The sequence below is a fragment of the Lipotes vexillifer genome, unplaced genomic scaffold (assembly GCF_000442215.2).
Source record: "Lipotes vexillifer unplaced genomic scaffold, Lipotes_vexillifer_v1.1 scaffold102, whole genome shotgun sequence".
Classification (NCBI taxonomy): Eukaryota; Metazoa; Chordata; class Mammalia; order Artiodactyla; family Lipotidae; genus Lipotes; species Lipotes vexillifer.
Genome location: NW_006786541.1, coordinates 461,753 through 476,557, shown reverse-complemented (window position 1 = coordinate 476,557; position 14,805 = coordinate 461,753). Strand labels below are relative to the sequence as shown.

The 14,805-nt window shown below is 41.8% G+C and overlaps 1 protein-coding gene across 1 annotated transcript in view; it reads left to right on the top strand.

Moving 5' to 3' along the window:
* TLN2 (talin 2) overlaps positions 1 to 14,805 on the top strand; it is a 454,271-nt gene that overhangs the window by 303,783 nt on the left and 135,683 nt on the right. Inside the window, exons 18-22 of the mRNA XM_007458874.1 lie at positions 122 to 330; positions 885 to 983; positions 5,436 to 5,603; positions 6,824 to 7,118; positions 9,703 to 9,869. Coding sequence (XP_007458936.1) covers positions 122 to 330; positions 885 to 983; positions 5,436 to 5,603; positions 6,824 to 7,118; positions 9,703 to 9,869 — 938 coding nt within the window. The remainder of the gene's footprint in view (positions 1 to 121; positions 331 to 884; positions 984 to 5,435; positions 5,604 to 6,823; positions 7,119 to 9,702; positions 9,870 to 14,805) is intronic.

The window sequence follows — 14,805 nt, the reverse complement described above, 5'->3', positions numbered from 1 at the left end:
ATGGGGGCGTCGTTGGTGGGGGCAGGGTTCTGCTGCCAGTGTTACCCTGTTTCCTGTCAACCTGGGCTCCCCTCAACCTTCACCGCCCTCCTTTGATGGTGATGGTCCTTCTCTGTCCCAGGTGACCCTGCAGACACCGACTACACCGCTGTGGGATGTGCCATCACCACCATTTCTTCCAACCTGACGGAGATGTCCAAGGGCGTGAAGCTGTTGGCGGCCCTCATGGACGATGAGGTAGGCAGCGGGGAGGACTTGCTCAGAGCTGCAAGGACCCTCGCTGGGGCCGTGTCGGATTTGCTGAAAGCTGTGCAGCCGACTTCTGGAGAGGTGAGCTTTGGGGCCATCAGTCACTCGGGTTCTGATGAGGGAGGTGCAGCCTCTGGGTCCCATGCAATTCTTGCTTCCTGAGCTGTCCCTTCCATCCTGACGACTCATGTTCCCACCCTCTGGGGTTTGGAGTTGGTGAACTGGGTGCAGAAACCATGGTTCAACCTTTGAGACTGGTTGAGCTCTTAGTAGGAAGCCTCCTTTCCCCACCCAAGGGTACTTGATTAGATGTAACCTCAGAAACTAACACACATCACCAATACACATTTAAAGGGGATACAAGTCTGTACGCTAATTTCCTACCGGCTGAATGAGGCTCATTATTTGAGCATTTCACATCTATGCAGCCATCGCCGGTTTGTGAGCCACAGGCATTTCCTTGCATAGATTCCACCAGGACGTGGATGTCTCCCGTCTGGCAGGTAGTTCAAGAGTCTCACTGAGGTGCAGGAGGAGGCCGTCCTGTAGGATTCCTCTTCCTGCACTGCCCTGTCTGATGGCGCTGGGGAAGCAATGCATTCTCTTTCCCACTAAGATGTGCTCTGTGTTCGTAGCCTCGACAGACAGTTTTGACCGCCGCTGGAAGTATTGGACAAGCCAGTGGAGATCTTCTGCGGCAGATCGGAGAGAATGAGACTGATGAGCGATTCCAGGTAAGATATTTGCAGCCCATAACCTTGGAGCCTAAGCGATGGCCTTACACCCAAGCAGGGAGAAGGTAATGAAAAACTGAGTCTTCCTTGAGCTGACAAAAAAAAAGATGAAGGTGGATTATCTCGGAGTGTGGTCTTTATGTGTTAAAGAAAAAGAATTTTTAATTGAAAGACTCATTTCACTTACATCGTGCATCACCACTTTGAAACACTTACTTAACTGTTCTCACTAGTAAGCATGCTACACTTTCTTCAAACACAGATATGGACGGAATAATGTCACAACCACCCTTATACCGACCACCCAACCTCTAGAGTTATCAGCTCATGGCCAAGCTTGTTTTATCTATTTGGGGTGGTTTTTAATTGCATCATTCTTTTTTTTTTCTTTCTTTCTTTTATGAAGACATTACTTTTTTAGAATGTTTTTATTTTTTACCTTATAAATTTATTTCTTTATTTTTGGCTGTGTTGGGTCTTCGTTGCTGTGTGCGGGCATTCTTTAGTTGCGGCAAGCTGGGGGGCTACTCTTCATTGCGGTGCACGGGCTCTCATTGCAGTGGCTTTTCTTGTTGTGGAGCACGGGCTTTAGGCGCGTGGGCTCAGTAGTTGTGGCTCACAGGCTTAGTTGCTCTGCGGCATGTGGGATCTTCCTGGACCAGGGATCGAGCCTGTGTCCCTTGCATTGGCAGGCGGATTCTTTTTTTTTTTTTAATATTTTCATTGAAGTGTAATTGCTTTACAATGTTGTGTTAGTTTCTGCTGTGCAACAAAGTGAATCAGCTGTAAGTATACATATATCCCCATATCCCCTCCCTCTTGAGCCTCCCTCCCATCCTCCCTACCCACCCCTCTAGGTGGTCACAAAGCACCGAGCTGATCTCCCTGTGCTATGTGGCTGCTTCCCACTAGCTATCTATTTTACATTTGGTATGTCAGTGCTACTCTCTCACTTCGTCCCAGCTTCCCCTTCCCCAGCGGGAGGATTCTTAACCACTGCGCCACCAGGGGAGTCCCTAATTGTATCACTCTTGAGTTCACATGTAAGAGTGAAAACACGGGCACTCCCTTACACTCTGCTCACACATAGGACAGGCTTTCCTTTGTGTTTAGAGCTGGGTCTCTTGTCTGTGTCATATCCAAAACCACAAGTGTGGCAGTCTTTTTTGTCACCCCTTTTTTTTTCAATACCAGGGACATGTCCTCTGGGGATCAGCTGTAGCCACTGTTTGCAGCTGGCTGGATGCACTGCCAGCTCAGACAAGATCTCAACCTGTTTGCCTCTATTCCCAGACCCCGCAGATGGGGTGCGGAGGCCTTCTGCCAGGGATCTTCAGGCTCAGATGAACTCTTCACATACTTGTGGGCAGATGCCTTTCATTCCTCATCCTCCTAAGTCTTCATTTACAAGTAACATACAAATACATTCTAATTAAACTGTTACAGTTTGAGCCCTTGTTCTCTGGAAGATGCCCTTTTCCAAATCCTATGTCAGGTTCAATGTTTGGGATTTCTGTAGAATTCAGAATTAAAGGATCATTCAACTTTCCATTAGCATTCAAGTTGCTTCAAAGGGGGCAATTTTGCTTGCTATTTTGTCTAGAACTGCCGAACTTCACCACCTCAAGATGTGTCAGTTATGCTAAGACATAGTCATGTATGTTGTGGATACATGAAACATGTACCTTCTCTACTCTCCACATTCCTGGGGTCCTGCAATACAATGAGACATTCAGTGCATGAACATTCATGTGATCATGGAGGCTGAGACCCATGATGAGTGGTAGGAGTATTTCTGGAAGCCATTTCTGTGCTGGAATGTCCAGTAATAACTATAAACAGAATTAACTGTAGACCACATAAATGCATTTCAGTAAAGCCAAGCTAATTATGTCCCCATCCTGACTTCCCCTTAGTCAGATCCCCAAACTGCCCTTGTGTGTCCTGTGCATTCTGTATTAGAGCAAGTACTTCTTTGTAGGTAGGTACCTACTTAGGAATTGTGTAAATATGAGATCCATCTGTTGGTTTACTAGGCTTAATTATCTTGAAGCAGTCAACTTATTTTCCAAAGTGTTTGGGAAGATTGAGAGGGAAGTCACAGTCCTTCGTTAAGGCATCTCATATATCCTTGAGTATGTATGTATGTATTTATTTTTGGCTGTGTTGAGTCTTCACTGCTGCACATGGGCTTTCTCTAGTTGCACTGAGCGGGGGCTACTCTTCTTTGTGGTGTGTGGGCTCTAGGCGCGCGGGCTCAGTAGTTGTGGTGCACGGGCTTAGTTGCTCCGTAGCATGTGGGATCTTCCCAGACCAGGGATCAAACCCATGACCCCTGCATTGGCAGGCAGATTCTTAGCCACTGTGCCACCAGAGAAGTCCCTGCCTTGAGGTGTTTTTTGTTTTTCTTTTAAGATTTTCCTCTTTTTGTTCTTTGACAGACTGTTTCCACCACAGTGTAAATGCAGACTCCGCCTCCTAATACCTGCTTCTATGCAGACGTGCTAGGGAAGCAGGTTCAAGTTTAGGGTAGGTCCTGTGGAGGCTTTCTTAACAGGGGAAGGCCTGGCTTGAATGTTTCCTGTTCTCTAGGTAAACACCAGGGCAGTAAGGTGATCCTACAACCTCTTCCAGTTATGGGTAGCGCTTGGCTTACTGACATTGGATTTCTTACTCTCTATTTTTCTGATTCTTGAGATCCTATCTTGGAGCTTTTTATTGAGTTTTTCAATGTACTGCATGTTCCCAGAGTTAACAAAGATTTATTTTACATGAGCTGCATAATAGTGGTTTTGTTGAAAAGTTTGACAAGGGCCTTGTCAGCAACTATAGCCATAGTATCACGTTCTTTTTCTAACTGTATTTTTTTTTCTGGGACAAAATTAATAGGAGGAGCAGGATTTCTATAAATCAGTCTAACAAAGCCCTTTAGAACAGTCAAGAGTTTGCATGACCAAATCTTGGTCCCTGGGTGAAAAGATGGATCCCTATCAAGGGAAAGAATACTTTGACCCATTTTGGGAAGACTGCTTTTAAAAATCTTGTTAATAATTGGTGACATTCAAATTTTGTTTTCACCGAGCATTGAGATAGATGTCCAAGAACTGTAACTTTGCAGGCCGTGTTGGGAGCAGTTTCTAGAAGTTGTATGACAGATGAGTGCCAGTCAGATCCCAAAGGCATCTTCAACTTTCGGCACCACAGGCTGTGGTTTTCCCTTGGACATCCAGTAAACACCAGAGACCTAAAAAAGCCTGGACCAATGTTCCTTTCAGGCTGCTTTGTTGTTGTCCATTTTAAAATCTGCTTATTTGGTGGATTCATGGGTTTTTGATTTGCCTGGATAAGATATAGTCTTTGCTCTGTGTAAAAATTGTACAGGCTAAACACTCTTCCCAGTATATCTTCTCATAAAATATCTTGTTGTAAAGACTCTGTGGTGCCCTTTGCATTCAGAATCAAAAGTGCTTTTCATTGTCTGATGAATTAATAAAGACTTCTGACCACATTTCCTCTGGGAGAAAGCCTTGACATGTTCAAAATAATAATGGCTTATATGTATGGGAAGGCATTTCCAAACCAAATAAATGACCTTCAGTATTAAAAGCCAAGTAGTGAATTAAACGTAGCCGTGGTGATTCTTCAGGTCACAGAAGTGGGTGACACATCTGATGGGCTAAGTCAAAGGATTCTCCATCCTGCAGGCAGAAAGCCTTTATGTTGACTTGAAGCCTAAACTAATCTTTTAAAGCTCAGAGCTCCTTGCATCTTCAGTGAGGTCTTCTTGTAGCTGGTTTATTTATGTAGGCTCCCTTTCCACTTTTCATAATAATTAATCTCCATCCAGAAGGCTACAGAACACTGAGAATCACTTATGTTCAGAGCATTCACGGCTCTTGAGCTGGAGGTGCTATCCGTGCATGTTCAACGTTGCCCTCTGGAGGCCAAGATGTGGCTGAATTTCTGATGACAACTCGGATCTTGTGCAAAGTAGAAATCAGAAAAATAAATTTTCAAGTTAGAGTGGGGCATGATGACATGGAGGCCATGAATTTTATCCTTCCTACTGCTCGTAGTGTATATTTTCAGCTGATCCACCACATACTCAGGAGATGTTGTCAAGATTCTAAGTGTTGTTTAAGCGCACAAATGTGAGTCAGTGGTTAAAATACAAGCCTTTCCCTCACACTAATCTATTCTGGATTGAAACCTATGCTACTTAATGTGTAGGAGACTGTGTTATTAGGATGTAAGTCTCCTTCCTTAATTAGCTCTCAGGCTAACTGGACAGTTCAGAAAAATAAATGGAAAAATGTTATTCTAAAGTACTGAAGGAAAAAGGTCAAATGGAATTTTAATAAAATGTTTAAGTGGACCACCACACTTTACTTTCAGGCTGTGAAGAGTGATTAGGAAAATATAAATGACTATTTTTTTTTTCCCTTTTCTTAGGACGTCTTAATGAGTTTGGCCAAAGCTGTTGCCAATGCTGCTGCCATGTTGGTACTAAAGGCAAAGAATGTTGCCCAAGTGGCTGAGGACACAGTCCTACAGAACAGGGTGATTGCTGCCGCCACCCAGTGCGCCCTCTCCACCTCCCAGCTTGTGGCGTGTGCCAAGGTAAGCCAGCTGGCACCCCAGCCCTTTCTACAGTGTCACACGCTCTTATCTGCCTCCAGTCATTGGGAGGAACCAGGGGCAGAACTTGTTAAAATTGTCTAAGACTTAGAGCTTGCTTCAGGTGTCTTTTAGGTGACATGACAGGATTTTAGTATAAGGTGTGCAGTTCTTTAATCATTTTTTCCTTGTTCAAGTCCTCAGGCAGTGGTCCTTTTTGTATCTAATTGCCATTTCTACATGCCAACTGCTGTGTCTCCCCTTTGGACTTCTCAGTATGTCTTCTTTACCCCTGTGCACAAAGGGCTCTTGGATTGTGCAGTTACAGCATTATATATGGGTTCAGTAATAATCCGTAGCGTCCATGGGAGCCCTTTCTGCACTGCACAGAATCAGAAGGAGGTAATGATGAAGCTCATGGCTGCCAGTTAGGATGTACACACCCTCTGTGTAATACACTGCTTCATTAAGCACCATCATCCCCGGTTTACTGAAGACGAAGCTGAGCCCCTTAGATGTTACTGATTACAGCCACAGAAATTGTAAGTGGCAGGACTAGTGTTGCAACTCGGGCCAGTCTGACTTCAGACACCCTTTCCACTCAACCATGTGTATCTTTGCTGAGATGACGTGTCACAAGGTGGGAGCCATCTGTTTCTCAACCTGATGACATAACATATTGTACAGATGTGTAATCTGGTTCAGCCTGGCATTTCTGGTCCTATCGGAGGATTTGCAACATCAGTCACTGATGGTCTCCCTCCTGCTTTCCTCGTTCACCATCCTAGTATCACAGATTACTGACACAACTCCCCTAATCTTTCAAATAATTTAGAGGCAGAGTTCCAGGAAATATAATATATTCCTCTGGAAAAAAAATATAATTCTTTTACATAGTCTTTATCTCAGCTCAGAAGACTCAATTCAGAGGCTCCTAAGAGCAGGAGGTATAAATGGAAAATATCAGAAATTTCTGTCTACAGAAGTAGTCAGTAGTATCAGTGGTTGTAGAGCACTAATGGAGATGAAAGTTAACGGGCATCTAAAATCACAAAGTGAAATGGTGAAGTATGAGAAACCTCATTGATGGTTTGGTTGAATCCCTGGTCCTATAAATAAGGAACTGAGGCCCAGACCATGGAAGGATGTGGTGGAAATGCTAGTGGGTGCTGGAGACCAGAGTTGCCCCACGGTAACCAAGACCCACTCCTGTCTCGCTTCAGGTCGTGAGCCCCACCATCAGCTCCCCTGTGTGCCAGGAGCAGCTGATTGAAGCAGGGAAGCTCGTGGACCGCTCAGTGGAGAACTGCGTCCACGCCTGCCAGGCAGCCACCGACGACACTGAGCTGCTGAAGCAGGTCAGCGCGGCGGCCAGTGTGGTCAGCCAGGCCCTCCACGATCTCCTGCAGCACGTGCGACAGTTCGCCAGCCGAGGCGAGCCCATTGGTCGCTATGACCAGGCCACCGACACCATCATGTGTGTCACCGAGAGCATCTTCAGCTCCATGGGCGATGCTGGTGAGGGGCTGGTCTGTGGGTGGGCCGGTCGGTTTAGGGTTCCCTGATGGTGATGATTGTGAGTGAGTCGGACGATGGTTGCCTGGACATCTGGCAAAAGGGCAGGTTCTCATCCGCCTCAGTCAGAGACTTCGTCCCTGAGTCTGGGAAGAAGATTTGAGACTCCTAATGTGCCTGTCCCAGCAACACTGAAAGACTTAACGTCAACTAGGGTATCTTTATTTAATAATTTAGATACACAGTAAGTCCCTTTTGTTCCAAGAATGTCCACGTTGGATATGGTAAAGTTGGTGCAGCCACAGGGGGAGGCAAGAATGAGGCTTGGAATGAAGTTTATTATACTGACAGGTCCCACACAGGGGGTCACTGCATGTCACACAGGGTCACAGGTCAAGTTCTGATCAGATGGCAGAAGACAGGATTGAGGAGAGAGCTTAGGCCACCACCTATGTTGGGATTTCTGTGGGAGAGGCAAGGTGAACAGCTTAAGTTTGGCTAGTCTGAATAATTTCAGCTGGCTCTACCCTTATAGGGGTGATCCCTAGTTGCCTGGCCCATGGCTCTGGGATGATGAAGGCAGAGGAATATTGCCTCCTGGGCTGTAGGGACCAGACAGAGGATGACTCTGGATTGGGTAGTTTACCACCATGCTCTTGGCTAGACCCTTTACTATCTCTAAGTATTGGCTAGCTCCAGGAGGGGCCGTCTCTTTCCAACCAGAAAGGTTTTTCTAAGATGTCAAACATCACGAGATATATATATATGTATGTATGTAAAATGCACCTTTTCAGTCTATTAGTTAAAAATTACGTCTCCTCAGACGCAGCCTATCACTATCCCATCTAAATCTCTAGAACTGACCACTTACCAATTTCTGTTTCATCTTTGCAGAAATGTTCACTCTTCCTACTGACATTTATGTGTATGTACAACACCCTCTTTCTTTTCATATGAATGGAATTCTGTTACACATACTCTTCTGCAACCTTTTTCACTGAATATATTAGAAAGTTTCTTCATGTTGACCTATACACTAATCTTTTTAATGACAGCATAGTATTCTGTTCAATGAATGCATCATCATCTACTTAACCAGTTGTCTTTTAACGGACATTTAGGTGGTTTCCAAGTTTCTGTTTCTTTTACAAAATTAATATTGCAGTAACCATTCTTGTAAAAATATCTCTGTTTACTTTGGGGAGTATATGTAGGATAAATTCCTATCAGTTGAATTTCTGGGCCAATAAGTGTGTACATTTTTTATTTTAAACGTGTCTGAAATTTCTCTCCAGAAAGGTTCCACAATTTGCAACCCTACCAGGAGTTTGTAACAAGTCTATTTTCCCACTTCTTCCTCAGCACAGAGCAACACTTCTTAACGAGTATATTTTCAGAGAAAATTACCTTGTGATTTTCTCTATCCTTCGTAAGTGATTTAAGAGATGGCACTGCTCCACACATCTGGATTTTTTTGGTTCTTTTGTTTTTATTTTTTTTAATAAACTTTTTATTGTGGAATATTTTTTCTATATACAGGAAAGTTGCTGGGGTAATAGACTTCTCCTGTACCCTTCCCAGTTTCCCTCCTTTTTAGCATTTCCCTTAGGCCGCGGGACATTGGTCAGAACTGGGAGATGAGCATTGGGATGTTACTGTTAACTAAACTACGGACATTATTCAGATTTCACCAACTTTTCACTAATGTCCATTCACTGTCCCAGGATCCAATCCAGGGTACCTTGAACTGAGCACGTTTTGATTTTTGTGAAAAGCTTTCTTCCCCCTTAATGTTAACAGTGCTTCATCATTCTTCACAAATGACCTTTCGGGGAGGAAATTGCTCATATTTGAGTAGTTTTATTTTTAATGTTGACGATGGTATCCCTCCCACTTCCAAAAGGAAGTTGAAATAGGTAACAGTAAAATCCCAGCTACTAATAACAATTACTAATAACGAGATCAAAATCAATGCTGGGAAGGAAAGGGTGAGTAAATTGATAGGAAGACTGGGCCAAGGCAAATCTCAGCATTTGAGCATGAAACTGGGGTCTGTGCTTCCTATGCGTGAGAGCCAAGTGACACAAATAGAGTAGGTTATGTGATACCACTCATCTGGTGTTAGGTAGCGTGCAGATTGACTCAAAATTTAAAAATATTTTTCCTGTGCACATTACTCAAAGAGCTCATTTTAGGGACTTTTGTGTAAGTGGCTTCTGACGTGAGGTAAATAATATTTTCTGTATAAGTATTTACTAAGCGTAAATGCACGTAATAAATCCACATAATCTTGTTCCCTGCCTTCTCTTTATAAAGGGTTCCTCTTAGGTTACTTATGTCATTTTTATCCCGCACAGTTAAAGACTGAACTTGGATGTGATTGGGGGTAGACAGGCCTGGCAGCCACAGGGAATATTTTTGGTTCAGGATCTGACTTGGCTTCATTGCTTAGGAATGGAGTATGGAGGCTCATTTCTCTTCGTCCCTTTTGCCAGAGGAATAGAGACAAGACTGTGCTGGCTCCTGAGGTTTCCCCTGAGCTTTAGGAAGCAGACAAACAGACTGCGTCCTCTGTCCCACCCTCTAGGTGAAATGGTACGCCAGGCCCGGGTCCTGGCTCAGGCCACCTCAGACCTCGTCAACGCCATGAGGTCAGATGCGGAAGCAGAAATCGACATGGAGAATTCCAAGAAGCTCCTGGCAGCAGCCAAACTCTTGGCTGACTCTACCGCTCGCATGGTGGAGGCTGCAAAGGTAGTACATTGGATTTATTCAATTGCAAAGTGAGCATGATTGAAAGTTAGGATTTGGAAGGTACCTTCAAGATAGACAATGGTCAGACGAGCGTGCATTTTTGTTTGTTTAAAATCTATATGGCTTTGTAATGTTTAACCTTCTTCAAGTGGGAAGGGGGAAGGTCATGGAACACATGAATGAAAGAACTCTTTAGGGAAGTGGTGCTGACTCAGCCATAGACAACAGAGTCCCTGCTTAGCCAGTACTCTTTTTACATTGGGTCATTGCCATTGGCTTCAGTGAAAATGATGATTAATTTCAATTTGAGATTTCAACAGTAAATTCACTTTGACCTGTTTTCTTCCTGCAGCCTAATGTCACTTTGCCCTCCATTCGACTTCTCAGCTAAACTTCTTTCAAGACTTTGCATAGGTGACAAACTTACAGTTACCAAAGGGGAAAGGTGGGGAGAGGGATAAATTAGGAATTTGGGGGTAACATATACACACTACTGTATATAAAATAGATAACAAGGACCTACTGTATAGCACAGGGAAGTATACTCCATATTTTGTAATAACCTATAGGGGTAAAGAATCTGAAAAAGAATATATGTATATATAAATATATGTATATAAGAATAAAAGCACCAAATTATCAAAACTCACCACTTAAAAAAAAAAAAAAAAGATTTTGCATAGGTGTTTCCTGCTTCACTGTTATCCAAAACCCAGTAGCTATTTATAGGAGAGTTTGAATAAAGAGTTAACAGCTTTGTGCTTTTTGACAGCTATGCTATGTCATGATGCTTCTTTTTTTTTTTAATTTTTGAGTTTTATTTTATTTATTGTTTTATACAGCAGGTTCTTATTAGTCATCCATTTCATGCACATCAGTGTATACATGTCAACCCCAATCTCCCAGTTCATCACGCCACCACCCCCCACCACCCCCCACGGCTTTCCCCTCTTGGTGTCCATACGTTTGTTCTCTACATCTGTGTCTCAACTTCTGCCCTGCAAACCAGTTCATCTGTACCATTTTTCTAGGTTCCACATACATGCGTTAATATACGGTATTTGTTTTTCTCTTTCTGACTTACTTCACTCTGTATGACAGTCTCTAGATCCATCCACATCTCTACAAATGACCCAATTTCGTTCCTTTTTATGGCTGAGTAATATTCCATTGTATATATGTACCACATCTTCTTTATCCATTCATCTGTCGATGGGCATTTAGGTTGCTTCCATGACCTGGCTATTGTAAATAGTGCTGCATTGAACATTGGGGTGCATGTATCTTTTTGAATTATGGTTTTCTCTGGGTATATGCCCAGTAGTGGGATTGCTGGTTCATATGGTAATTCTAAATTATTAGTTTTTTAAGGAACCTCCATACTGTTCTCCTTAGTGGCTGTTATCAATTTACATTCCCACCAAAAGTGCAGGAGGGTTCCCTTTTCTCCACACCCTCTCCAGCATTTGTTGTTTGTAGATTTTCTGATGATGCCCATTCTAAACTTAAAAGCCAGTGATTCTTGTTTATGGTTTCCTTTGCTGTGCAAAAACTTTTAAGTTTCATTAGGTCCCATTTGTTTATTTTTGGTTTTATTTCCATTTCTCTAGGAGGTGGGTCAAAAAGGATCTTGCTGTGATTTATGTCATAGAGTGTTCTGCCTATGTTTTCCTCTAAGAGTTTTATAGTGTCTGGCCTTACATTTAGGTCTTTAATCCATTTTGAGTTGCTTTTTGTGTATGGTGTTAGAAAGTGTTCTAATTTCATTCTTTTACATGTAGTTGTCCAGTTTTCCCAGCACCACTTATTGAAGAGGCTGTCTTTTCTCCATTGTATATTCTTGCCTCCTTCATCAAAGATAAGGTGACCATCTGTGCATGGGTTTATCTCTGAGCTTTCTATCCTGTTCCATTGATCTATATTTCTGTTTTTGTGCCAATACCACACTGTCTTGATTAGTGTAGCTTTGTAGTGTTGTCTGAAGTCAGGGAGCCTGATTCCTCCAGCTCTGTTTTTTCTTTCTTAAGATTGCTCTGCCTATTTGGGGTCTTTTGCGTTTCCATACAAATTGTGAAATTTTTTGTTTCAGTTCTGTGAAAAATGCCATTGGTAGTTTGATAGGGATTGCATTGAATCTGTAAATTGCTTTGGGTAGTGTAGTCATTTTCACAATGTTGATTCTTCCAATCCAGGGGCATGGTATATCTCTCCATCTGTTTGTATCATCTTTAATTTTTCTTTCATCAGTGCCTTATAGTTTGCTGCATACAGGTCTTTTGCCTCCTTAGGTAGGTTTATTCCTAGGTATTTTATTCTTTTTGTTTTTGCAGTGGTAAATGGGAGTGTTTCCTTAATTTCTCTTCCAGATTTTTCATCATTAGTGTATAGGAATGCAAGAGATTTCTGGGCATTAATTTTGTATTCTGCTACTTTACCAAATTCATTGATTAGCTCTAGTAGTTTTCTGGTGGCATCTTTAGGCTTCTCTGTGTATAGTATCATGTCATCTGCAAACAGTGACAGCTTTACTTCTTCTTTTCCAATTTGGATTCCTTTTATTTTCCTTCTCTAATTGCTGTTAAAAGCCAGTGATTCTTATCCAGGGCTCTGTTTCAGAACCCTGTGAAACTTACTGAGGTACACGTGCCTTAATTCCACCCCCAAAGATCCTAACTTCCGAGTTTGCTGCTAAGACCCGGTGTATGTGTGTGTGTTTCACAGATTCCGATGCCTACCGCCTGGTGAGAACTATTTTAAATGGATAAGGCTGTATTTATTTATGCTGTTTTTATTATGCAATTAGCATATGCTTTTGGTGAAATGAATAGAAAATGCAGTAAGTATAAATAAGAAAATAGAAATGACTTTCAACTTCATATCACCAGGGTAACATGTTGAATGTATTCCTATGCATTTCAGATTCATTAAACATCCCCACAGCTTAGCCTGCCTCCTTGGTCTCTAACAGAACAGTAATGTGTCTCAACCAAGTGTGTGAATTGCTTCGCTTTCGTTGTAATGTGACATGCAGTGACATCCAGTAGACCTTCCTTCTTGTCTGACTCACCATTGTATTACCTGAGGGGCTGATAGTCCTTAGAGACATGTCTTGGGTAGGGCTGAAGAGAGTCCCGAGGAGGGGCAGGGTCCGAACTTCCTTCCTCTGTCCCTGATCCCTCTTTCAGTCAAGAAACTCTGTTCCTTAGCATCCCTTTTAGCAAAAATACGCATTAGGGTTTTGGATTATAGTTAATTTTTTTAAGGTTGTTACTAGCTTTGTTTCCTTTTTTTTCTCCTAAGTTTAAAGAAAGCCATTTCAGGCAAACCCTCATGTTCACAAAAATTACTTGCTAGGCTGGAAAGAATCTTAGTGAAAAAATCTAATCTGTCCCTTACTTTACAAATGAGAAAATACCGAATTAGTACGAGAAAACATATAACGTTTTCAAGAAAAACAATGATTTCCTTGGTTTATGAAAAATATAATGGAAATAAAATAGAATGTTGACATATTAGCACAAGATGATATTCTTATAAAACTAAATGGGCACAAGAGAAATTTCCTGGGAAAGTTTACATCAAAAACAGTGAATATGGTATATTTCTTAGTGATATGGAAAGTAAAGACTGATTTGTGCTTTACATGAATTACTGAGTATGAATAAAGACTTCCGATCCGAAAAATTAAAAAAAAAAAAAAAAAAAAAAACTCAGAAAGATTAAACCTACCATCACATAACCAGGACTGAGCCAGGACCAATGTGCACATTTGTTTTTAGATGTGTAGTGCTCCCCAGACTATTTCACGGCATTATACCAAGTTACCAAAGTGTTTGTTATTTTTGTTTATTTATATTAGATGGGACAAGGTTGAGTGTTTTTGTAAGTTCTTTTAACTTTTTAGTTAAAAGTTGATACTTTGTTGTCATGGCAATATTTTAATTTGCTGAATTTTGTTGAAAGATAAAGAATGTATGATGGTTAGACGTCCAAAGAATATATTTGGTATGAAGAAAAAAATATTTCATAATCAGTAACTAAGATTTCAGGCCAAGATTAGTACCCCATATCTAATACACATTCATCATAAAAAAGATATTGCTAAGGAAGGATCCAGACACGCACATCAGTGTAACGTGCAGAAATGGTGCTTTCCTGCTGCTTGAAACACACAGTTAAAGGCTGGCATGCCACTGGAGGCATTGATAAAGGAGTGGCTTTAGAAAATACCCGATGACCAGAAAAAATAAAATGACTCTCATAAACTTGCAGAAGAACGCAAAAGGAGCCCAAACAATCCTTTTATATGTGAAATGCAAAAATATAATTTTTTAGTTGCTAAAAACACAAAAATCAAGACTACTAAAAGTGGTTTAAATTTAAAAGAAGATTCCATCCAAGAGGATGGCAAAACAATTCTGTCACAGATGTTAAAACTGTTCCATTCGGTGTGAATTCCTATGACTTTTTATACATATTGTAGTTCAATGCAAGAGATTTTTGCAAATTGGTAAATTTGGCAAGGTGTTCACATGGAAAATTGAGATGTTTAGAAAATTGATTTCGATAATTGGCGTGTTTCTTTCTGCCTCACAAGCAAATATTATTGCCCAAAAATGTTCATGGGAAGAAACTCATTCATCTACATACATCCAGTGCTGGTCACAAAGCATCCAGGCCCTGTGAGAAGAATCTTGATTGATGCTTTTATCACAGGTGGACGTGGAAGACTGGACGTGCTTTAAGTTTTTGTCGAGTTATTGGGCAGTAAAATTATCCTCTCCCTACATTACCTTTAGCCTTTCCCTGCTTCAAAATCCTACCCATCTAACTAAAATCCACTTGGATTCCTAACACACTTTAACCTACAGCAACACAGTAAAAGAGCCGTGGGCTTACACAAGGGGAACATGGCCATCAGCTGTGAGCACCCTCC